This window comes from Psittacula echo (genome assembly GCF_963264785.1).
Source record: "Psittacula echo genome assembly, chromosome: 7".
Lineage (NCBI taxonomy): Eukaryota > Metazoa > Chordata > Aves > Psittaciformes > Psittacidae > Psittacula > Psittacula echo.
The window spans coordinates 9315317-9340806 of record NC_137740.1 but is presented as its reverse complement, the minus strand read 5'-3'; the positions used below and the strand labels follow the sequence as shown (position 1 = coordinate 9340806).

Here is a 25490-nt window from a genome sequence, read left to right as displayed (position 1 = left end):
ACGCTCATCTTCTAGTACTAGCTTTTCTTTGCAAATCAATGCAAAATTAAGAGCACATAATGCCTGTCATTTCCAAATGGCTTGGGTTATATCTCAATCTTCAGCACTTGTTTGGGGTGTAATACCGGGTAACACTGAGGGATGCATCATTTCACAGGCTCTGCATAAGCCACAATTAAGGAAAATCCTCAAGTACACGAGAAACCTCAATTTTGATTGGCCAGGTCACCATAATTTATTGATAATTCAAATCACTTGAGTATTATTCAGTGTTTTCTTCTCCCTGCTTTTTTCATCTCTTGACAAGTTTACAAAGAAAAGAATGGTGCAGAGCTTAGCTGCATTACATCCAATATGCTGCCTACACAAACGCCAGAGAAGCTAAATGAACCCCAGAACATATGGCACTCTGCTGACAGGGCTCAGAAACTGGTTCTGCATGAGCAACAAGGAACATCTTGAAACACACAAGACATATGTGTTTTAGGAAGAAGATTGAAGTGTTTCATAATAAAACAGGACAAAGTGAAATACAAGTGCTGTATAAAATTTTAATTAAAAACTGGTTTTACCCCTCAATGTGAATATACAATATGTTCCCCAGATGGATTTCATATTTAAGTATTATCCAAACCAAAAACGTAAATGAGACAAATAAAGCCTTCAAAAATGGCACAGAGGCTAAAATGTATGTAAACACTGTGGTGAAAACAAGGCAGGCAGGGAAAGCAACCTCTTAGCAAATGTTTACTACTGGAGTGCTGAATGAAACGGTTCATACAACTCTAGTAACAGCACAATTAGCTAACCGTTCAAAAATTCAAGTCAGTGTAACAATACAAACATAAGCATTAGAATTCACCCCCATTCAGCAATGTAAATAGTGCTTTTGTAACTTCAGAGTTTCACAGGTTATTTTACACACTGATAATTCATGGTATACAAATGCATAATTTGCGACATGCCATGAGAAGCCGCTCTCAAACCACTCTCAAAGCCTTCAGCCTCCCGCCCCACCTCTGTGTGAAGCTCTGTCAATGGCATCAGCTCTGCGGGGCTACATAAATGCCTGACCACAGGACAGGATTTTTGTGCTGTATCCTCAGGATCAGTCAATTCTTATGAACCAAGAGAGATGTTGTTGTGTAACAGCAAACTCCTTTCCCTGAAGAGCTGAGAAGAAGGCTCAGATCACCACTTCTCAGACTGCAGAGTGTTCTCTGCTAGGTCAGAAGCAATCACCCAGAGCTGAATGGAAATACACATGAAGAAAGAGCACAATCTCCAAACTGATCAAGCAAAGAGAAAGATTACAGTTCCTTTATGTTGTCATCCTGACAAATTATCACTGCGCTTCAGAGAATTTCTCACTCAAGACAAACAGGGAACAAACTGCAAGTCTTTGGCAAGCCAACAGTGGTAACAAAAAGTGCTACAGCTTCATCTTTTAAGGGCTTTGGTTAATGACATTTTGAATTCCATGCAGAAAGCAGTAGAAACCAATCCACAAGTGGGGCTTGTGCTTAGTAGTTCACTATGTAATAGAAATACTAGCTGCTCTTGGTCATTTCCCACCACACTGGTTTATTTGTTGAAACCGAAAGGAACTGGGCAAAGACTGGTTCTCTGCTGCTATCAGAGACCATCACCTATACCAGACACCATTTGTCAGTGAGGTAGCCCATCAAGATGATCCACAGAAATATTCTTCTAGCTTCAATTATTTTCACCAGAATCAAGAAGCTAAGTTTCATTGATTTGAAAGTTTCCCCGAATTCCTTTACTACTAACCAAATGTCTTGCATCCTGATAGTGATCACTCCATAACCACTGAAGAAATGAACATCATGGTAGGTTTTCCTATGACCCAGAGATTCCACATTACAAGATTTATACAGTTAAGTGACCACTGCTAAAAGGTGAAGAATTTTGTTGTATAGTTCAGCATTTCAGCAAAGACTTGGAAGCTTGAAAATCAGGAAGAGTAGATTTAATAAGCTATTCCATGCACACAGACTGAAAAGGCAGAGATTCCTTCCAACTTACTTTCTCTGACAAACCCATGGCACACCACACAAACTTTTCCACTGTCAAGTTGCACACATCATTGCACCCCTTGCTCCTGGGGAGAAGATGAGAACAAATGATGTGATAGATGTTAATAGCTCTGATTAGTACACACAGCAGACAGCACTGAGACATCAGGATGACAAAAATGATTTGTATTAAAAAAGAAAAGATATCATGAGAACAATCAGTCTGAGTATGATGAACCCAAATCATGCAGGAGACAGAAGCTGAGCAGGATACCAACTGCAAAAATTAGCGCCTAAAAGCACATGTAGTAAAGTACTTCATTATCTTTTTCAGCCATCTCTTAGACTTAATAGATTTCTATCTTGATAAGATTAACACTTGCTTAATAACTGTCTAATTAAAACATAATAAAACTGGGAAAATTAAAATAAAGCCTCTTTAATAACCTGGAGATGAGATGGGACTTTTCAGCCAGGCTTCGGCAAAATAATTTCTGTAACAGTCACCTCAGGATCCCAAAGCACTTCACAGTCATTTAATTAAGCTTCAACAGAGCACAAACTCCCCATTTTACAGCTGAGGTAACAATGAGAGGGAGTTTGGAAGACTCTTTAATACTGAGCAGAGCTAAATGTTCTGTTACTTTACCAAAAATATAGATTCCCCACAACTCTAGGTAGATTTCTTTCTCCCCTCACCATTTTGGCAGCCTCTGAAGTAATAGGAAAATACAAGCATGTGGTGCACAATCTAAAGAACAGCTCTCATCGTCTTCTAAGCAGCTCAGATTTGGAGTATAAACGCTGCTGCTTATCTACAGAATCACAGAATCAACTAGGTTGGGAAAGACCTTTAAGATCCGTCACCTCAGGACTGCCAAGATGCTCCTACGTTTCCCCATTACTCATCTTCTTCTGTGCCCAGTGGACCAACCTAAGCTCCTCTTCTTCTAGTGGAAAACTTACATAAAGCAAATCATTAGAGTTTGACATTTTTGCCTTTAATCCACAACAGGTCAACGACTGAGTGATTTCCAAAGCAACTACCACTCACCAAAGGATTTGTATTTCTACTGAACACAGGTGGATAGTTTGCCTAAAGCCACTCCAAGATCCTAAACTGTAACAAGTTATTTGTAGGAAAGAGGGGAGGGAGTAAGTAGGAAGCAGACTGACTTAACTAAAATGAAAGTGATTAAAATACTGCACTGAGTGCATACTGCAAGCAACACTGGATGCTGAATAGCATTTGGTGAGAATACTCACGGGTTATAATAACTTGGGGAGGGCAAGAGAAAGAGACAGACTACAGAAAAACACTAATTCCCTCTTAATCTAGCCCATTATTTCTAGATTTGAGTAGGCAGCTTTCCTTTAGGAGGTAAAATGACGGGGGTGGAATTATGCCATCCCACTGTCACTAACAGACCACTTTGTGGATGGCAAAAGATAAGGAATGAGCAGAGAAAAATGCTATTTAAAGATCCACTCAGGAACCTGGAAATTTGCATTTGATAGAAGGGATTTAAATTGTATTAGAAGACAAGGTGCACTAAACAATTACAGTTTATTACTACGTTGGTTCGCTGCCTGAACCTATACTTATCACATACTGCAGCAGCAAAGGAGCAGCAGTGCTCTGTGCACTTGAGCTGCATGCATATTAATAAGAGGGTTAGCTGAGCAAACAGGGAAGGGGCCAAATGCTTCTGAAAACAAAGTGGCTTGCAGATTTTATGGACAGATTGGAGTAATTTGGGTTTTAAGTCACATTTCAGAGAAAAGTTTTCCATTAACCAAACCAGATTTCCAGCACAGTGCTTGGAAAAGAACACTCTCTGCTGTATCACAGCATACAAGCTGTGGAATGACTCTGACCCAAGAGAGAAGTACATATCCTGCAGCAGCTGATTCAGAAAGACATTATACACACCATCTCCCCTTGCAGCTGGAGCAGGGCCAAAGACACTCACAGTCTATCTGCTTCATTTGTTGTTATGCTGCATACGAATGCTACACTGAGAATATTCATGCCGGTCAACATTCAATATATGACACTTCTTTTTTAATTCCCATCTAGTTTTCAACTTTGATGAAAAATTTTTCATCTTTGCTGAAAAACTGAAGGTTGCCATATTACCATATGTTTCCTTTCTTTAGCTAGGGGAATCAAACAGACATACCCTAGCCATTCCTCTGGACCTCTCAAAAACATTACACTGCTTTTTCACCATGGCCTCCAACTTCCTTCATCTCCTCTTTGTGTCTTGAATTCATGGCAACTTGTGTCCCTACTCATCTATTAAAAAAACCCCAAAGACTCAGCAGTCAGGCCTTCTAACGTATAGAACAGGGACTAAAATCTGCTGGATTGCCAAGAATGGAAAAGTCATTCTGTCATGGAAGCAGATTAGACCAAAGACGAGCAGCCAATCTTCAGAAGATTGGAACTTCTACTAAGCTATGACATTGGGAGGGAAACCACAGAGTATATTGAATGAAAACTGTGTGATACCATAAGAAGAACAGTAAATCCTATGGCTCAAACCTAGGTAACTGCAACAACCTTCAGATTTCAGTAGATTCATTTAAACCAAAAGCTTGGAAAGTATCTCTTAGAATGTGCCCTGCCTATTTAGGATCCATTTGAATATACCTACTCTCCTGAGCAGCAAGGGGAAAGAAACTGTTCCTTTATGGACAAACATGGGGTCACAGGAACAAGCTGATGAATGAATACCAGGTACTGGTAGCACAATACTCCATGGCCACCATGCCTTCAGTGGCACAGCTTGAGTGAATTTTACTTTTCACTTCTGCAAAAAAAGTGACTCAACACTTACCCATAGCATAAGACTGTGCAACTAATGCCCTTTGAAAGCACTAATGTGCTAAATGGCATCAGGGACAGGAAGTTATCAGTGCTAATCCACTTCAACTGGTTTAACAGTTATGAAGAATAGAAATGTCTATATGCAAGACACTTCCTCTGAGAGTCCCCATTCCTGAAACAGAAGCACAAAGCCTTTCAACATGCTTTCCCACTAGCATAATTGCTCACCAACTGCTTTCTCAATTCAATTACGTTGTCTCAGCACTAAAGGATGGAAGGCAGAGTAGACCAACTTCTTGTTTATCTAGGCATGCTGGCAGGTTACAGTCATATGTTCTGCCATCTGTGCTGCTAGCTTTATCCTTTATCCAATCATAACAGGTAAAATGGCATTGGTGTAACTGAATCTGTTCTCTCAGACAGAGAAGGAGCCAGAACAGGCATTTGTTTTTTCCCCCCATTCTGAAAGGAAGCAGGAGATGGACACTCTTGCCCTTTTAAAACATTCTGCTTTTCAATACATGGGCAATCTGCCCTGGTCTGCTAATGTGGGATCTGTTCAATGCGAGGCTGTAAAGGTTCCATCTCTGGGGAAAGCATCGAACTGCTGATGAACATTTGGTGGCCTTTAGCAAAAACGATGCTATTTCTGCCAACAGGATCCCAGCAGACTGGGAAGGACAGGCTCCAGACTAGGTGGGATTGTGATGCAGGAACTTCAGAAGGCCTGCATAGAGTATATGAGGAGTTTGCTGACTAGTTGCAGTCTTTTCCCTTCCACACTCTTTTGTTATTCATATTGGTTAAAACTACAAGTGTATTGGCAAATACCGTGGCTGCATTCAAGAGAAGCTGGAAGCTCTCAAATGTACAAGGTGTGTGAAGATGACCTTTCTTCGGATACAAAGGCTGCTGGGCTGTGTGGGTTTCTTTTAAAATTTGACAGTATTAGGAAATTTGTGACTAAAGGTGCTTGAAATCACTTTGAAAACAGGTCTATAGGCCAGTATCAGAGTTCTCAAAACTAAATAACCCAAAGCCAATATTCTAGAAAATAATTCCCTTTGTCCCACAGAGGATGCTTTTAAGTCAACGCTCACATTCACCTTCCTTTTTAGACCCCCTCTCTGAACGCTACAACATACTGCTTTGTCAGTCAAGTCTGTTTATGTCACTAAATAGCTTTAGTTATTAAGTAAGAATTGGCTGCAGCAAAAACCTGAGTTAATATCAGACAGCAATGTCCAGCAGACCTACTACTCTTCAAATGTTTTCAAATGAACCTTCTTTTCATAGTCCCAAAGGAGTAACACCATCTTGCTTAACCGTGGATGGGCTTAGTTGCTGCTGTTTCTTTGTTTGATTTGTTGTTTGGAGAGGGAGGAAGAGAAGGAAGAGCAAGGTGAGGAGCAGAGTTAATAGTTTCCTTTGGCAACACAGGCCAAAACCCCATTTCTTGAAAACCCTGCCCAACCATACTTACACCTTAAAAATAGAGTACAAATATTTGTTACATGAAAATAGATCTCACAACAAATACAAACACTGCATACTGTGCATTTCCAGGTGAACTGTTATTAGGAGTGTGTTTTTTTGTCTGAAGCAGTGCCAGCAGCTTTTTGGTACATGTTTCTGTATATTTTCTCAAGACTCTCTTCAAAGATGGCTCTGTGAGGCTTCCCTTTGTATACAGATGCACGATTAGACCAATATTCACCATTATCCAAGTGAACAGTAGTGTTCTGTTGCACTGGTGAACTGTCGAAAGGAGAGAAGAAACAATGAACAAATCAAGATAAGGAATAGGAATCAGAAGCACAAAATCATCAGAAATCACAATGTAGAGCTGCTAAACACAGATTACCTTTCACAAATTGAAATGAAAACTGCACTGCAGCTACTTCTAAGAAATGGGAGCCTCATGTTATTCATACACACAAATTCTCCCCTACTTATCTGAGTGCGCTTGATAATACCTCCCAAATAGAAAGCAAATTAATTTTCAAAGAGCACGCAGTAATCTTGCTGTATATTGATAGGCAGTGTGCTAGGCACTAAGCCTATGCAAGAGCAACACAGTAGGATTTTTGTGTCCTTTCAAGGTTAAAATGTAACCACAAGCAGCTATTTCAATTTGAAGACAATCTATCAGAGGTATACTAAATTACTGTGGTTGCAGCTGCAAAGTGCTGTATCGGAAGCATCTTGGATTAAGTATTCTCCCAAATACATTATGATATAGTGGCAATCGAATGTTCCTTCCCCACCCCATCTTCTGTGTCACTGTTTTAATATTAAACACAAATAACAGCCTCATATTTCAGCTGCTTTGAGAAATTATTTCCTAGATCTATGAAGTGAAATTTATTCTCTGAAAATCATTACAAAACACTGACAGAGCTGAAGTATGTATAGCGAAACTTCATGACTATTTGCCTTCTCTTAAAACTTTCAAAACAAAGGCTTGCGTCAAGTAATGAAACGAGCATTTTCCAGTAATAAAGCATAAACCAAGTAGTTAAAAAAAAAACAGAAGCAGAAAACGGCTACTGAGGTGATATTTTTCACATTTGCCCAAAGGTTCAGACACTTAAGATGTAAAACTTAGGACAGAGTTATCTTCAGCCTTATGTGAATGTTCTCAGTCTGCCAAACAAAACCAGAAATAGGAAGCTTACAGTGTTCATCTTTGCTTAGGAAATAGATTACATATTGCAGGGAAGCTTTAAATTTTCTTACACACATGTAATTTATTAATCTACTATGGTCAAACCAGTACTTAAAACATTGTCCTCAAGTGACATGGTGACATGGACAATGGGATTGAGTGCGCCCTCAGCAAGTCTGCCGATGACACCAAGCTGTGTGGTTCGGTTGATAAGTTGGAGGGAAGGAATGCCATCCAGAGAGACCTTGACACGCTTGTGAGGTGGGCTGATGCCAACCTTATGAAGTTTAACCATGCCAAGTGCAAGGTCCTACACCTGGGTTGGAGCAATCCCAGGCACAGCTACAGGTTGGGCAGAGAAGAGATTCAGAGCAGCCCTGCAGAGAAGGACTTGGGGGTGTTTGTCAATGAGAAAATGAACGTGAGCCGGCTTCAGTGTGCGCTCGCAGCCCAGAAAGCCAACCACATCCTGGGCTGCATCAAGAGGAGCGTGACCAGCAGATCGAAGGAGGTGATCCTGCCCCTCTACTCTGCTCTCGTGAGACCTCACTTGGAGTATTGTGTGCAGTTCTGGTGTCCTCAACATAAAAAGGACATGGAACTGTTGGAACAAGTCCAGAGGAGGGCCACGAGGATGATCAGGGGACTGGAGCACCTCCCGTATGGAGACAGGCTGAGAAAGTTGGGGCTTTTCAGTCTGGAGAAGTGAAGGCTGCGTGGAGACCTCATAGCAGCCTTCCAGTATCTGAAGGGGGCCTACAAGGATGCTGGGGAGGGACTCTTCATTAGGGACTGTAGTGACAGAACAAGCGGCAATGGGTTAAAACTTATACAGAGGAAGTTTAGATTGGATCTAAGGAAGAAATTCTTTACTGAGAGGGTGGTGAGGCACTGGAATGGGTTGCCCAGGGAGGTTGTGAATGCTCCATCCCTGGCAGTGTTCAAGGCCAGGTTGGATGATGCCTTGGGTGCCATGGTTTAGTGTGGGGTGTCCCTGCCCATGGCAGGGGGGTTGGAACTGGATGATCTTAAGGTCCTTTCCAACCCTAACTATTCTATGATTCTAAGATTCTAAGTTAGTATCAGTAAACACTTGTGACACAATTGAAAGAAACCTTATGTCAAAGGACTCACAAATATACTTCTATCTAGCTGCATCAAAATACGAAGTTTTCACTTTAAGAAAGGAAAATGGTGACAGAAGAAGAGGAAGATGTAGGATCAGTTTTCTAAATTCCCATTTCTAAGTTTCCACTGTCCCATGAAAACAAAAGAAGGAATAGCTTTTGCTTTTAGATTTCTAACATTCAAATATTAGGGTGATGCCAACCTAAACCATGTAAAACAACAAGATCTCTGTGTGGCTCCAATATCAAAAAGGAAGGAAGGCCACTTCCACGTTTTTTCGAAAGAGGTCCAACATTTAAAGTCAGTCAACAGCATGAAACAAACTTAAACCTGTTCATCATCCTGGAGAGGGTGAACTGTGCTTCACAGTTTGGACACAAAGAACCAACCTACCAAACAGCAAAACTGATAGAAAAGTTATACAGGCCTGTGTTAAATGTAGACGAGTCAATACCCTCGGGACCCACCAACAACTGAAGTTTCATCTCCTCTTTTCTTCAGTTGGTGTTACCTCACTTGTGATGAAGCATTCTCAGGCCAACAAATAAGTACGGTGCTAGAAGTGGCACTTGTAACTATACAAGAAATAACTCTGACACTCTTTTCCCTGGTATTCATTTCCTGCAGGCAGCCTTGTGCTTGACTTTTCTTTGACTAAAAGCTTGATCTACATGTAGAGACACTCAAAATCCAACTTTAACTGCTGCAAAGGAAAGACTCCAAAACCCACCAGGAACTTTCACAGGTTCCTTATTCTGGTACTGACAAAGACTTAAAAAAAAAAATACATAAGCTTCATTTTACCTTCTTTTTTGGAGGGGGGTGTGTGTGCATTTCCATTAGCCAGACCCTGCACATGAGATACTTAGCACTGGTGTGCAAAAAGATACAGCCAAGCTAGAGAAGAGTCCCTCTGTTGCCTCAACTGGAAACCAGCTGACAACCCGAGCTACGCAATCTGGGAATTACACTCACAAATTGTATTAACAGCAAGACTTCTGCACGCAACTCTTCGCTCTGAAATACCTGTCATAGGCTTTTGTTCCCTCATACATCTCCTTTAAGAGCCGCAGAAGTTCTTTTCTGAGTGAATCATGTACTACATATTTCACAAAACACGAACCTTTTCCTTACTCCCAGTGGTTTTCAATCATCTATCTACTTTACCGCCAACATTTGGTCGACAGTACCATGTCCTTCTATGAACTTTGTCTCTGTCCTTGTATCCTGTTTATGAGCACTGTGGCAAACACTCAGCAATCACTCCTCGAGTCCTTTCATGTCTTGCCCTTAGTGCAGCTGGCCTCTAAACCCAAGGAGCAGTCTTTTCCCAATTTGAGTGCCACATTTCATATCTCATCACTTCAAGATTCTGTGGTATTAACGTTTGGGTTTTCTTTTTTCATGGTCTGCAGTTTCAGCATCAACCTCAAAGTCCCAAGGCTGCCCCAAAACAAAAACTTGCACTTTCTTTCTCACAAACACATCCTACAAAACGTAATTGCAGCAGCTGTCAGGGCCAAAGGTTAAGGGAGCCAAAAGGCTACACGCAGATTAAAGGAGCGAGCACAGGAATACCAACAACTTCAACAGCAACTTCGCATACATGTGGAAATCTGACTAACTAGATCCCTTGCACAGAGGTGACTACAACTTATAGGAATTAAAAAAAAAAGCCAAGAAATCATAAATGAACATCTTAGAGTTAACTAATTGCAAGTTGAAGTTCGCTACAATACCCATATTGACTTACCCTCCTTTCAAGTATGATTCGGGAAGCATCACACTTAATTATCAAAATAAACCCTATTTATTCTCACATCAGGACCTCTCAAATTTAACACCACAGTTCCAGGACTTCTCTCATTATATAAAGAAACTCTGAAAATCCAAAATCCATACAATCCAAAAAATGTTTTACATTACTTGGTATTTTTCCTCCAACAAGTACCCAAAATGTTGTACAAAATACTGTGTGCATACATAGAGAACATCAATATTGATAACTGCTATTAAAGACGTTGTCAAAGTCAATTCAACTGGTGCTTTTAAGTAAAATATTCAAGCAAAACCCTAGTCATAAATGTGAGGAGTACACAGAATAATTAACCTACATAAACCAGGCTTTCAAGATCTCAGGCTTTCAAGATGTCTTCTGAAATATGGCAAGATGAATCACTAAACCATAGTATATATATTTGCTGTGTATTTTGAAGCTGCTTCTCTTTTCCAAATGTGTTTTGGAAAAAAAAGAAGAAAACAACCAAACAGCCCGAAGCCATATCACTAAATAAACTCCAATTTATTTTTGTACTCCCATAGGTTTAAGAAAAAATAACTAATTAGTTATTTTTGAAATGACATTTGCTCTCTGGTTGATGAAATCCAAAACATGCTGCCCAAGGATTATTTTTATGATGAAGTCCAGTTCCAAAATGAGTGTTTTATGAAGACTATACTGACACACTGCCAAACAGCATGAAAGGCATAATTATAGTTAACTGCATTTTGCTTTTGGTAGGAGTAACTCCTACAGAAGCTTTTCCCCAGTGCAATATATTACATAGCTCAAAATAGGAAGAGAAATTTTTAGCTAAATTTAAAGGGCAATATCAGGATTATGACTGTTCTGTCTTGGTCAGAGAAAAACTCCATACCCGTTCTGTTGTTCCCTCATGGAAAAGGGTGCTTTATGCGCAGATTCTCTTGTCTTAGTCAAGTCTCCTTTTGATGAGTTACTCTCATCCTGGAAAAAAAAGGAAGAAATCAGATTCTCATTACCTTGGTTTCTGATTACAATGATCTCATTTCAAAAATTCTTTCCATTTAGTAGAAGACTATTAAAGTGCTTACATTTCTTGGGGGAGAAAGGGACAAAGTGTAATGAGCCAAATGCCATTTATGAACACTTTTAATTAAGTTCAGTACAATTCAGCTAATAATTTTCAGGTAATAAACTGGAAAGAATTTCTAGACAATATACATCTAGAGAACTATGCAGACAGCATAAGCTTCAGTAATCCCCAACAAACACATGGGTAAAATGTTATGAAACTGCTCACTGCCTTACTTTTGTTTCTTGCAGAAAAGGGGGGAAAAGAACCTAAAACTTTTTATTTATTAGCTTTTCTAATGAGCCATCATTATCCATTTAATGTGCCTTACCAGAAGGGAGCATTCCACACATCTGAATACTTCAATTCCATATACAAGGCTGAGAACATACTTAGCCAATTAAAAAAAATATCTATGATACACTTAATGACCCTTCAGTGGTATTCTTAGCAGTCACTAGAAAGCAGTCTGATCTTCTAAATGCTATCTAGACATTAATTAAGCCATATTTGCCTTCTTAGGTAAGTAAGAAAGACAACGTTTCATGCGAAGGGAGCCAGTTGCTCACCTGAGGCAGGATGGTAGAAATTCCACCACATACAACCACATTCACTCTACTCTGAAGAGCAAAGACACTGCTTAAGAGGTGGTACTAAGTGTGGCTTTCAGCAGAAGCCAGTTGTTGTAAGGATTAGTAAACAAAATCATCTTTCATGCTATAGAAGAAATAACTGGAAACAAAGATTGTGCAATAAAAATCATCACTCTTGCTGGTAACACAAAACTGAGAGAAAAGACAATGAAGATAGTGGAAGATGGCAGTAAGATGCAGAGCAAACTGAACGGCAGGTGTATGGATGAGGAAAAACCTAACACAATTTATTGTGGTATAATATGAGGTAGTAAGTGTATCTGTAAACAGGAAAACTCTCTTCCTTCAGCAGTCACAGACTATAAAGCACTGAAGAGGAAATGGGGTACAGTGGTAAATAAAACTGCAGCATTTGCCAGAGGCAAATTATGTTGTGGAAAGCAAAAAAAGATGGAAACATTATGGATACTGTCAGAATGTCACAGCAGAAAGCTACAGTGGGCACCCTAAGGAATCTGCAGCAGAGCTGTAGTCACACTAGTTTTATAGAACATTATGGAAACAAAATTTTGGAAAACACAGCTGAATGCTTCTGGGAATAGTTATTTAGCAGAATGAAACAAAATAAGAGATATTTTTCAACCTTTCAAAGTTTGAAGGAGAATCCAGACTGGAGCCAAAATCTACTTGCCACACTGCCAGTGCACTTCCTTTACTATTCCTTCACTTTCAAGACGAATCATTTACCTCATCCATCCACTGTGCAACAACTCATCCTAGATTTTGTGCAGTCTGGTGAAGAACAAACTGATCCTGGTGTATTTTATAGTACTCACAGCAAGTAGGCCTGATTTTCATTTTTTTTAAGCAGGTCAGCTGCTGTTAACACAGCTTTCACAAGTTCATGCTATAGAAGAAATAACTGGAAACAAAGATTGTCCAGTAAAAATCATCACACTTGCTGGTAACACAAAACTGAGAGAAAAGACAATGAATATAGTGGAAGATGGCAGTAAGGCCAGGTTGGATGAGGCCTTGGGTGACATGGTTTAGTGTGGGGTGTCCCTGCCCATGGCAGGGGGGTTGGAACTGGACGATCTTAAGGTCCTTTCCAACCCTAACTATTCTATGATTCTAAGTTAGCTGTACACAGTCACCAAACACCATGAGACTTCTCTGTAACATCCTCCCATTCCTTTTGCTTGGTGGAAGAAAATGGGAGTAAGAAAAATGGTCCTTTTTCAACACTGTTCTGACCGTGTTGCTAATTAAAGACTCAAAAATCTTACCCAGTACCCTGATATCTGGATTTTCTTGGGCACAAACACGTTGAGGTTTTTCAACAGGAAAGAAAACAGAAAAACATCATCTCTGATTTTTAATCCCTGTGAGTATTCAGCAAGGGTTTGACTCTGGAAGTGACAAGGTGTGTTAACAGAAAGCCAACAGAAAGTACCATGCTTCAAGAATCTAACAACATGCTTGCAAAATGATGTGTATTTGTGCAATGTTGCAGTAACAAGTGAATATCTGTATGTTTTAATCATTTTAAAGTAGAATGTTTTAAATTATATAAGTAAGTAAATAAGAAGCAAATGATGGAATTCTCCTTTACCCATTATTGTACTTAATGGTCTTTATGACTGTCTGAAGAGACCATGTAATCAGCCATCCAGCTGTCCTAATAAACTAGTAAATCTTTTACCGAAAAGTCATGTTCTACTGCTCAAGGAAAGTAGTCAAGGACCACTGGAGATAGTTCAGGTGTGCAAACTTTCATTACATGTAAGTGCTAGACCATCATGTACTCCAATTTGTTATCTTAAATTCATTGAGACATCAGAGAAGCATTTGACATGATTTGTACCTATTTTGGAGTAGCTGAGACACAGAAAAGTGTGATGGGCATCTTCTATTTGGAAGGCAGCAGCTCCCAAGATCACAATGTTAGTATACAAACCCAGGGAGGTACAGTATGAACTAAATCAAACAGTCTTAGCACACATGAGAGAAGGTTTTTTGAGTTTAAAACAAAAAGCACAACAACTAAGATGAAAATGAAGATTGAACAGAAAAGAGAAAATAGATTAAGAAAGCATGCAGGCAACACAAAGAGCTGCCTAGGATGGCTGAATTTGGGGAAACAGATAGATAAATAAATAGAGACTTCAGAGCTAAGACATTTTCCAGTACATCTTGAAGCAGTGGATTGAGATAGCACCCTTTGCTCTGCCATGGGTTTACTGTAGTAGGTGGAGTCACTGTGTCCCAGCCAGCAGAACTCATGTGCCAGTGTGTTACATCTGCTGTTCCTGTGTTGAAGTGTGAGGTGGCGGGGCAGGCTCCCACACTTCTCACTGACACAGTAAACTACATCAGAGGGGAAAGGTGGAAAGCTGGGGACAGTAGTAACTTAAAGTTGCAGGACCAATCAAAAGCAGATTTCTATCAACACTCCCCTTTTTCTAAGAGAAGAAACTGAAGCAAAAAAAGATGTCTTTCTCAACTTTGGGAGACTCAAAGTGGAGTGTTATTGATGTGCCTTCTAACCCATCAAAAACATTTGTCTTAAGACTGTCAGAAAAAAACAGTCAATTCATCAGAGCTCCTAATCTTAATCTTACCTAATCTCACCCTTATATCCTTTTATCTTAGCTTTCTTATACCTCACTTCACACTTAAGATCCTGAGTTCTTTGCAGATGAGCACTACTGTTATTCAGTTTGTACAATGCTTTGGGATTGTGCTGGGCCACAACTGGGTTTCTCAAAATCACAATAGCAAAAATTTTTATCTGTCTAAAACCATACTTCAAAATTCCATCAGTCTCAAGGACAAAATATTCTGATCCCGGGCATAATCTTATTAGATAAAGAGCTCTGCTCACCAAAAGTCATGTAATTAAGGAAAAAAAAAAAAGCACACATCTGAAGAATAATATTAGCTCTATAAACAGCTGGATACAAGCAGCTGCTGATGTGCAGCTGCACAACATGTTAAACCTTGATGTTCTACAGATCTGTAATGTATTTTTTTCTTGAATTGGAAGTGGAGAACCAGACATATAAAAAAGTATTTGTTCTCAATAACCCATGAGAGGGTTACCTATAGCAACTACACATAAGCAGGCTACTCAAATCAGTGTGAAACAGTTCAAGCTTAGGAACTAAATCCGTATTTCTACAAACAAGGCTGCCTCAAAAGGACAACATTATAATAAAACCAGGATTGCAGGTACAGTTCTCTTCCTCAGCCATCTTGGAGAAAAGAAAGGATTTAGTTTGCAGTCAAACTTACAAATATTAGGCGCTGTCTAGCACTGTGTGTCCTCAATATATTTTTCACTCTCGTGTGGATCTCCTCTCCATTTGCTGGTAAAGGCCAACCAGAGCTAAATCTGGAAGAGGAAAAACAAAGGGAAGAAACATTTCCTTGTTGGATAGCTCAAACATGCTTTTGACTCAGGTTTGTTGGTGGTTTTTTATTCTGTTGTTGTTTTAAATCATGAAGCATGCATTACTTCTTTCTATTTGGAACATACACAATGTTTCAGTTTGTTTCTTTTGCTCCTCTGGGGTATAAGTAAAGAGCGATTTCAAAGCAGTGCACAGTACCAACAAAAGATGTGAAACAGAAAATGTTGATGATTTTGTAACTTCAGTAATATTTCTGTAATGTTTGCATTGTCTCTATGGGATAGAAAAGCTATACAGTTATTCTGTTCTCAGTGATCAGGTTTTATTTTCCTCTCTTTAAAGGAAGTATAATACACATCAAATTCTTTTCACCGGAATAAATCAACAGGAAGATAACCCCAACGAGTGCAAATTGGAAAGCCTATGGAGTAAAAAAATTGCAAATTCACAGTCTTTATTTCACAAGATAGAACTGCATTTTAAGTTGCTTTTTAAATTAAAAACCAGGTAGCTTGCTTGATATGAGTGACTTCAAGCTAACAGCTACTTTGGGATTTTATCCTTCTATGTTTTGCAGCACATTTTTTTCCACTTTTCTAAAACCCAAACCCCTCATAGAATCATAGAATAGTCAGGGTTGGAAAGGACCTTAAGATCATCCAGTTCCAACCCCCCTGCCATGGGCAGGGACACCTCACACTAAACCATGTCACCCAAGGCGCTGTCCAACCTGGCCTTGAACACCACCAGGGATGGAGCATTCACAACTTCCCTGGGCAACCCATTCCAGTGCCTCACCACCCTCATCTGTCTCAGCAAGTTCAGAAGCTGGCTGAAATTATCCTGGGCCGCATCAAAAGAAGCCTGACCAGCAGGTCAAAGGAGGTGATCCTGCCCCCTACTCTGCTCTTGTGAAACCCGACTTGGAGTAAGGAAGAAGTTCTTACTGTAAGGGTGGTGAGGCACTGGAATGGGTTGCCCAGAGAAGTGGTAAATGCTCCATCCCTGGCAGTGCTCAAGGCCAGGTTGGACAGAGCCTTGGGTGACATGGTCCAGTGTGAGGTGTTCCTGCCCATGGCAGGGGGGTTGGAACTAGATGATCTTAAGTTTCTTTCCAACCCAAACCATTCTATGGTTCTATAAATTTCATATCAATAGTTATTTTCAGACTGTTATGGGAGGCAAGTAAGATTTTAAGAATAGGATCATTTACACATCAACCACAAATTAGCTCACTCAAAAATGTATCTAAAAAAAAAGAGTGAGAGGGGTCAACATCAAGAAAGTATTATTGGTGTAAACTGACGAAACGGTTACTTACACAATCTCAGCACAATGGAGCGTAAAAGGACATCAAATCAAGATTGTGCATCTTCATTTCAATGTTTCCTAACCTCTGAGAACCTGACTTTGCACCAGGAAAATAAAAACTCACAGTGTGGTATCACGTTAATACGAATGCGGGTCACCAGGCAAGCTGTGAGCTGGCAAGCCATACCAGCGCAATCTGAGCTGGTGGAACAACAGCCAACAGCAGTACACGGCTGCCATATTCTGGGTGGATTAGGTGCACAAGAAACAGTAACATGCTTTGACAGCTGGCTTCACAAATTTGATGCAGTGGAGAAACATCAAGACTCTAAACCCTGAGATTCTACAGTGGGCTCTGGAAGGGTTTGTGGGACTGGGACTGCAAGCCCCTCTGCCCTCTTCTCTCCAGTTTATCATATTCCCTGCATTATCCAGCGTTGCACTCTGAAATCCCCAATCTGATCATGCCTGGCTTAGTTTACCTTCATCAGACTTCCAGAAATTTCAATACAGCTAAAGAACTGTACAGCTCTTTCTAAAAAGGACAAGTCAAGTACACACAGAAAGCTTTAGTACAAAACAAGTAACTTGTCAATGTTAAAATTAACGGAAGAAGTATCTGAAAATAGAAAGTGCCAGTCTGCCTTGAAGGTTAAGGCAGGGCAGGGAGTTCTTTGTAGTCTTTTGAATCATTCCTTCTATTACCAGAAAGAAACAGAAATGTAAGTAGAAAGTGACCATTTCTCTGCTTTTAAGTAACTTTCTTCTATTTTCTTGTATCTTATCAACTTATTTGGACTCACTTATTACTGCTTACCTTTATGAAACATTTATCTCTGTTCTAAACTGCCCCAATATTTTCAGACTATTTCTGAGTTTCTATATATTAAATTGTCTTTTTCTGAATGCTGAGAACTGACACAATATTGGAAGGATGAATCATATAGAATCATATAATAGTTAGGGTTGGAAAGGACCTTAAGATCATCTAGTTCCAACCCCCCTGCCATGGGCAGGGACACCTCACCTATAGGGGGATGTATTCTCCACATTTCTAATGTCATTTAACATTGTTTATTATTGGATCATTAAAGACAAGAATTTTTACAAAGCCAGTTATAACAATTGCATTAGCATCCTGAACACTTACAAATAAATTCAAACCCTACAGCATGTATTGCAAATCCATACTGTTCAATTCCTTTGCATACTAGAATCTAATGATCTGTTGCATTAAAAGATCTCACATAACTTTTTCTAAGAGAAAGCAAAATGGCTAGTGAATTTTGTTAGTGGAGGAAAGATTTGCCTTTAAAGAATTAAAAGTCTAAGTCCCTTAAGCAGGCAGGAACATTCATTTCCCTAACACAGTCAAACCCAGTTTGATGTACTGCATTATAATGCATGTGCTCTATCACTGGTGGTGGTTTGAAAGAAAACCCCATCCTTTTTTCTTCTTTTTATAAAGAAAAGAGGAAAACAAAAGGGACAGAGAGGTAAACTGAAAGAGACTGTCATCTTATGACTTCCCATTAGCATTTCCAAACATTTACTAATATTAAAGAACCCCCAAAATGCATGTTTAAAAATCTGCATCCTAGATGCGGTAAGAGTGAGTCATTTCCCATTTGACAAATAAAAGATAGACCCATGAAGTCATGGCATTTTCTTTTATTTATACAGCAGCTGCTGCTGTTCTTTCAACATCCAGGTTGCTGCCACAGAGAAGTTGGAATAGATTGCCTTTGGGAAATAAATGTTATGAAATTCATATGTAAGATTTCAGATCATTGTTATTAATCTTAAATTTACAAATATCCTTGGAGATAAATGTATTTACTTTGGAAAAAAGAAAACCCAGCTTGCTATTGTATTCATTTAGAAAATAGTGGCTGTGTCTGCAGAAGAAGGAAAAGATTTAAGTACTTCATTCAAGAACTATTAAATTTCTTTCTTCGGGTGATTTTATGGATCAAACCACTAGTGTGCGCTGCGGTATAAGAAACGTTAGGCACTCACACATCCCCCCAACTTCATTCACTCCCCCTAAAAAAAGACCAAAAAGAAAATCAAAACCTGGAGTGTGATTAAAACAGTACCAGCTTCTTTTTAATTAGCTCTTCTAGTATTGTTATTGTCTAATTTAAGTTATAACTACAGAGTCTAATTCACATTTAAAGTCACAATGTTAATATTTACACCAACTAAAACTCAAGCTAAAATAAAATCATGCCTGAAATCTAGCAGCTCTACTCTGAAGTGAAACCTTTGCATGATACTCTAACTCTCCTATTGGAAATATTTTATAAAACAGGCTTTATAGCACAGCCTCTTAGAGTATAAATAAAGAGATTCTATTTGCCCAAAATCACCAATAACGAGTTTTTTAAATGACTAGCTACTTATTTATGTGATTAAGGTGTTACTATCATATTGCAATATTGAAAGGAAAGTCATTTCATTTCAATGACAGTTTGTCCTGATAAACGAAATAAACTTCTACAGCTGTATTCTTTGTCATACTTTCAATTTTCCTTGGGACTTGCAAACATTCTGCAGTTACATCAGTTTAAATTGTTTATTGATTCCAATAGATTGTATAAACACTTTGGAAATATAGCTCAGTGACCTAGAAAGAGCCAGATCAATCAGACAACTTCTCAAGATTAATTTCAAAGATGTTGTGTCGAGTCCGATCGAGGAAACAGAACCATTTTCCCTGTAACGTGACTAAAGGCATTTATTTTCTTTTATGAGATAAGGATTTTTTTTTAAGGTCATACAGAAAATATCTACCTTGATGAAAAATAAAACCCAAAGAAAACAAACAAACAAAGAAGCCAAGCAGACAGTCTAGATCCTCTGCTAAAGATTAAAGTGGTTTTCATGTATAATTTTATCCATTAAGATGAAATACTCCATTAGAAGTACAAACAGGATACATCCCATGTACTGTAGTCAAACAGCAGCTTGAAAACTTGAGAGCTGTAATAAATAGGAATTTTCAAATGTCAGATAATCCAGTCATCCTCTTGCACATAGCTGAAATGTTAATATCACATTTCAGGGAGATACTAATACATTTCATATCAGTAGAATTAATGCAGGAGCCTACTGCAGAATATTTGCAAAGCCTATCATGACCCCTTCCCCCACCATTACACCTTCTAGCCTCTGAATAACTCGGTGTATGTGGCCTCCATGAAGAATTCATCAGCTTCAAAGATACAGACTTCATGCTGGGCAAATACACGTACAAGGACAAACTATCAGAGGACGGAAATCAATTAAGTCCTGTAGTACCAGATTCTCAATTGGAAAGAACGCTACTGTAATTGGGTGAAAGAGGGAGAAAGAAATCTTAAAGCTAACTATAACCTGAAGAAGACACAATCTGCAAGAACTTAGACATGGAAGAAGAGAGATTCTCGAGAAAGTATATTTTATTCTGAAATAGAAGAGAAACCTTACAGATTTTATATCCAAGTAGGTACTTATGCAGCATTCACTGTAAGTGGAGAAGTTGCTTTATTCTCATTTAAGAGCATGTGAAGTGGTAATTCAGTATGATGAACTTGGTTCTCAGTGTATACTGGTCTGTATAGAGGCACAATAGAAAGGCTGGGCTACACTTAAAGAGTTTTACTGGTCTACTTAGTAAAAGATGCAATTTTGTTTTGCTTTTTCTTAAAATGGCTGACTGCTATAAACCTTAGTGTAGATGCAGCACAGAAGTGGTTTAGAGACTATGTTGGTACATACCAGTTCCTGAATTGTAATGAAGATATGCCAACATAAAAATCCTTACATTCTCACAGTATTTGAAGAAGTAGGCTGGTTTCACAATACCAGAATACTACTATGAAGCTGAAACAATTACACACAGACAAGGCCTTAAATCAAAGCACAGAAGCCTAAATATTTGGAAGCAGAAGCTGACAGCTTAGCTGTATACCTCTTCAGTAAGAAATGGGAAAAAAAAAGAGTAAACATTTCTTATCCTTTCTATATAGTTCCTCTTATTTTCAGAAGCCCTGTTTACAGTTAGGTCTTCAAGCAGTAAAGATGCATTCAGTGTTGAGTTTTTATATCAGTAAAGACTTTCTTTTCCTTTCTAAGTTTCAGATCTAGCCCTTAAAACTTTGACAGGATGAATCACCCTCATGCAAAAAGTGAAGCTTCTGAGATTTCAAGGAAGGCTAATACCCTAGCTGAGCAGTTGCCCCCAGAAAGGTTGAAGTTATGCTGCTACTAAATCATTAGTATGTCATAAATGGGCTGCACCTCCTTATTCTCTTTGGAAGCTTTTCCATTACTTTCTATCTTCTCTGAATTTATTAATTTATACACAAAACAGCTTTGACAGCAATCAATTTCAAATTTACTTACCACTGCAGCAAAATCAGCCAATGAAGATGACAAATTGTGCAGATGTTGCTCAAAAATGTGAAACAAGGGTTAGGTACTGCTCAGTTTTGCAAAATACAGTATGAAATAACTGATCTTCGAGTGCTGATTCCAGAAGTTAACTTAAAGAATGCAAAATAAGTAAACTTCCCCAAGAGGAGAGAATGATAAACCCACAAGATCCAAGAACAACCTTACTACCAAACTAAATTCAAAATAAAATCAGATATTATTACTTCTAAATGACTAGAAACAGACAGGAAACCATGTTGCAGCTTCTTCTTATAGCAAGCTTTTTTTCCAAAAAAGCTGTTTTTTTCAGTGTTGTGTTTGTAGTGGAAACTTGTCAGAACTTAAACATATATTTTCACGGAAGTAATCCCTGTCTTAGGATATATGCCACAGTCAAAAATATCAGGTGAACTACCTGTGTCTGGATTTTGCTTTGCAATGAAAATTAGTACCCAAGATCCTGAGGTGACACGTTTCAAGATCACTGAAGCCAAAGCTTCTGATAACTGGAGTTTTCAAGGCCTTCATGTAGGATGTCGTATTCATTAACATTTAACTATTAGGGTCTACCATTATATCTATTATCAGTAACACCTAACGATGCTGGTATTTCCCTAGTACTTGGAAAAAGATAATATAAAAAGATGGTAGCAAAACAATAGAGGAATATTACAGAAGGGCATCTGATCCAAACAGTTAACCTCTGTCTTATTTCAAAGAGAACTTAGGTTTCTGTTAAATTTTATAGTGGATAAGATCACATACCTGAAGTGTAACCAGGAGAACATAAAAAAAGACATTGAGCTGCACTTCAGTCTGGAAACAAAAGCAAAAGCCTGCCATTTCCAGAGTAAGGAAAAGAATCCTTTGATCCCAAATGCATGAGAAGTAGCTTTGCCTCTCAACGTAACAGAAATGGTCAAATACTTCTATGATTGCTATGGTCTCTTCAGAAAAGGATTTCTCTTGTGCCAGCACATAGCTCCATTCATAGGCTTCTTGACCTTACAGAATCCATTTCACTATTTCTCCTTTTCTTTATGAAAGGTACTTTGCTGCAGGTTTCAGTGCTGCAAGGAAGGCTTAGCTTGTAAGTCCCCAGGAAAAATACCATCTAGGAGCACATGAGGATGTATATACACCATGGATTTTGCTTTCCTGGAGCAGCACTGAGAGAATATAGTGCTAATGCTCTTTTGCAAAGCATACAGGATACCTATCTATACACAAAAGGATACTTACGTATGCACAAACAACCAGACCATGAGGACAAGTCAACTGCATTGATACACCGCTGGCCACACATCATGGGCAGGAACTGAAGAGTGTGTATGTACCACTGGTCTGCACAGCAGCTAGAATCAAAGTAGGAAGTGGAGTTGTACAGCCACACTCTACTGAGAGTCAGTTTGCAACACCAGCAAATGTTAGGTGACCTAAATAATGAAAAATGCAAAACTAAAATATGAAAAATAAATATTCAAAACTTTGCTGCCCTGATTCAGCAGTAAATCTATTTACAGTTCTGCTTCTGGCTCAGACCCAGGGGAAAAGGGGAGAGAACTGTCCTTGTGGTCCCTCAAGCAAAGAGACTGGAAACTGCTGGAAAGGATACAAAAGGGCTCAGAGGACTTTATGCAAGACCCCATTTTCTGTACCTCGGAAAAGTATTGCAGTGACTTCACAGTTATTCAGCAGCTGGTTCTGGCAAATACTCCCGAGAAGACACACATTCACTTCACACTACTCTTTTAAAAAGAAAAAAAGAAGGAAAAAAGGGAACTAAAGGTCAAGGTGGGGAGTCAAGTTCCATATTCACTGTGGGTTGACTAGCATTAAAAATATAAGCCTGGATATGCTAAGCTCTTTGTCTTTGTAATTCAAAATAAAATTGAGGAAATAAACACCAAATACTGTGAGATAAGACTCTATATTCTTGCGAATACACTAACACTGATGTACTTTCAGTAGCACTGATTTTCTCTGTATTTCTATGATCTGAACAGCAGCGTTTGCATGCATTTCCAAACATTGACCTCTGCTCCATGTTTGTCATTCTAAGTATAACTCTCAGTATACAGTCAGCTAAAAGTGTTCTCTCAGCAGCATGAAATAGAGATAAATTTTTTTGAGCCTATGCCCTTTACCTTCTCATTTTGATATTTTCCTGATGACAAAATTAAGTGCTTACATCTTTAACATAAAGAGTAACATAAAGAGATCTTACATCTCTAAAAAGCTGAGAACATTTGTTCTAATAAGAAGAAAAAAAAATAATTTCACAAGATCACAAATCTCTTCTGAAGAGGGGCTCATAAAGAGAAAAAGCAAGAACATTCAGACAAGTTCAAGATTAAGTGACAGATGACTAAATTACCATGCATGTAACAGCAGCTCATAACATACAAGACTTTTCTGCTATCAATATAAAGGACACTTCCAGCTTTAAATATAATGCATTTTAAAATGCACGCCCCTTCCCAAAAGAAGTCCGGCTGGAAAAAGGATTAAAGAAGTCCTCATTACAATATCTCTTCCCCAGACATGGGGAACTAATGCACTGACATTATCAGAAGAGAGTGGGGAGGTAGACAGGATGACAAAGAAACCTCCTCCAAACCCCAGCTACATCCTAATCTCTGTATAATAGTTCTCAAGAAATACTATTACACAGATCAACAAACAAGCAAGTTTTCAAGCAGAGGAAGATGTTAAAACACCAACTTGATCTTTATGAATATTAAAAATTCAATCCCCACCTGCCATCTGTCATTTTTCTTTTTAGAGAAGAAATCTGAGACAATTTTTCTTTGGAAAAAAGCATTAGGCTGTGTGTAGGCTATAAAAGGCACTCTGTGAGCATTGACTAACTGAGGTACAACTGGTAACATGGGAGAAACAGTCTGGAACGAGTGTGAACTAGCCACCAAAGTACATCTCCAAGTAGGGCCTCAGAAAACACTTCAGCATTTAGGACAGGACATCAGTTTGATCCTCAGCTTCTCCCAATTATTTTATGTATTTGCTTATTTTCAGGTCCAGCCATCTAGTTACTTGCTAAACTGAATGTACAGTATGTACATTCATACACTGTACATATGTACGTTGCATATACAATGTACATCCATATAGCTATCTAGTTACTTGCTAAACTGAATGTACAGTAGAAGCATTGTGCACCAAATACACTCAGCATGAGGTAGGGAATACTCGCCTTGAAGGACTGGAGGACTTAAGCAAGAAAAAATCTGTTGCTTTTTGACGTTTCTTCTATCTCACTCCCATGAGATTGAAGCTGTGACACTTGCCAAAATACTAACCCAGGGATTGAAATCCACTGAACTAAGGGATACTGGCAACTGTCTCCATCCCAACCTCACTGTGGTCAGTGGAGACTAGTAAGAAAACTAATATAAATATAGCAATTAATATACACACAACTCCTGCAGAGACCCACGGTTCAACTCAAACAAAACGAAATCTTAAGCTGTCAATAAATCAGAAAGATTGGAAAATAATACGCTTAACTAGATTAATGCTATTCCAAGCATGTTACACACACTAGTCATGCATCTGACTACAGCATAGCCACAAGTACATGCTTACAAAAGGTTTCCAGGTACCTCCCATTAAGCCTATCTGACATGTAGCTATAGTCACATTCCTGAGATTCTAATTGTCTATGAAACAATGATTATTTAAGTATTCTCTGTTTCAGATGGACATTTGGCAGCCTGAAATCTGGGGCTTCATTACTGCAGAGAAGGTTAGCAGCAGAGATGTCAAAGATCATTTTCATTGCCGTTATTATTCATTAAGCAGAGAAGGGATGGCAAACACTGCACCTGAAGAGAAGTCAAACAACAATACAGTTGTTGGGGAAAGATTTTGTGGTCTCTTCAGCCTGCATACCTCCAAACATGCAAACTACAGTCATGCAAGTACTGTTATCATCTGCTCATGTTAGTAACTCCAGAATTTCACAAACAAAACTAGGACATTACCTTTCCCTTAGAGAGGATCGATTTAGCACAGAACTTAGAGAATGCTTCTGAAGTGCTGGAGATGCTGAATGCTCTAATGAACCAGCAGAATGGGACTGCCTGTTGCCTGGAGCTGAGATCACATCCTCATTGCAAACATCAGAACTGCCAAAGTATTTTCCATGAGGAGATTTTGCCTGTAAAAAACCCCACCAAACCTTGCTAAATTTTATTATGAATATCAAGATGTACACATTTCGTATTTCTGT

The 25490-nt window shown here is 38.9% G+C and overlaps 1 protein-coding gene across 1 annotated transcript in view; it reads right to left on the bottom strand.

The window, feature by feature from the left end:
* Positions 1-6201: 6201 nt before the first annotated feature.
* The window catches only part of SPATA6 (spermatogenesis associated 6), a 41155-nt gene continuing 21866 nt past the window's right edge, over positions 6202-25490 (bottom strand). Inside the window, exons 10-13 of the mRNA XM_080622940.1 lie at positions 25243-25418; positions 15390-15489; positions 11323-11411; positions 6202-6627 (exon numbers count right to left, since the gene is read on the bottom strand). Coding sequence (XP_080479066.1) covers positions 6447-6627; positions 11323-11411; positions 15390-15489; positions 25243-25418 — 546 coding nt within the window. The 3' untranslated portion in view covers positions 6202-6446. The remainder of the gene's footprint in view (positions 6628-11322; positions 11412-15389; positions 15490-25242; positions 25419-25490) is intronic.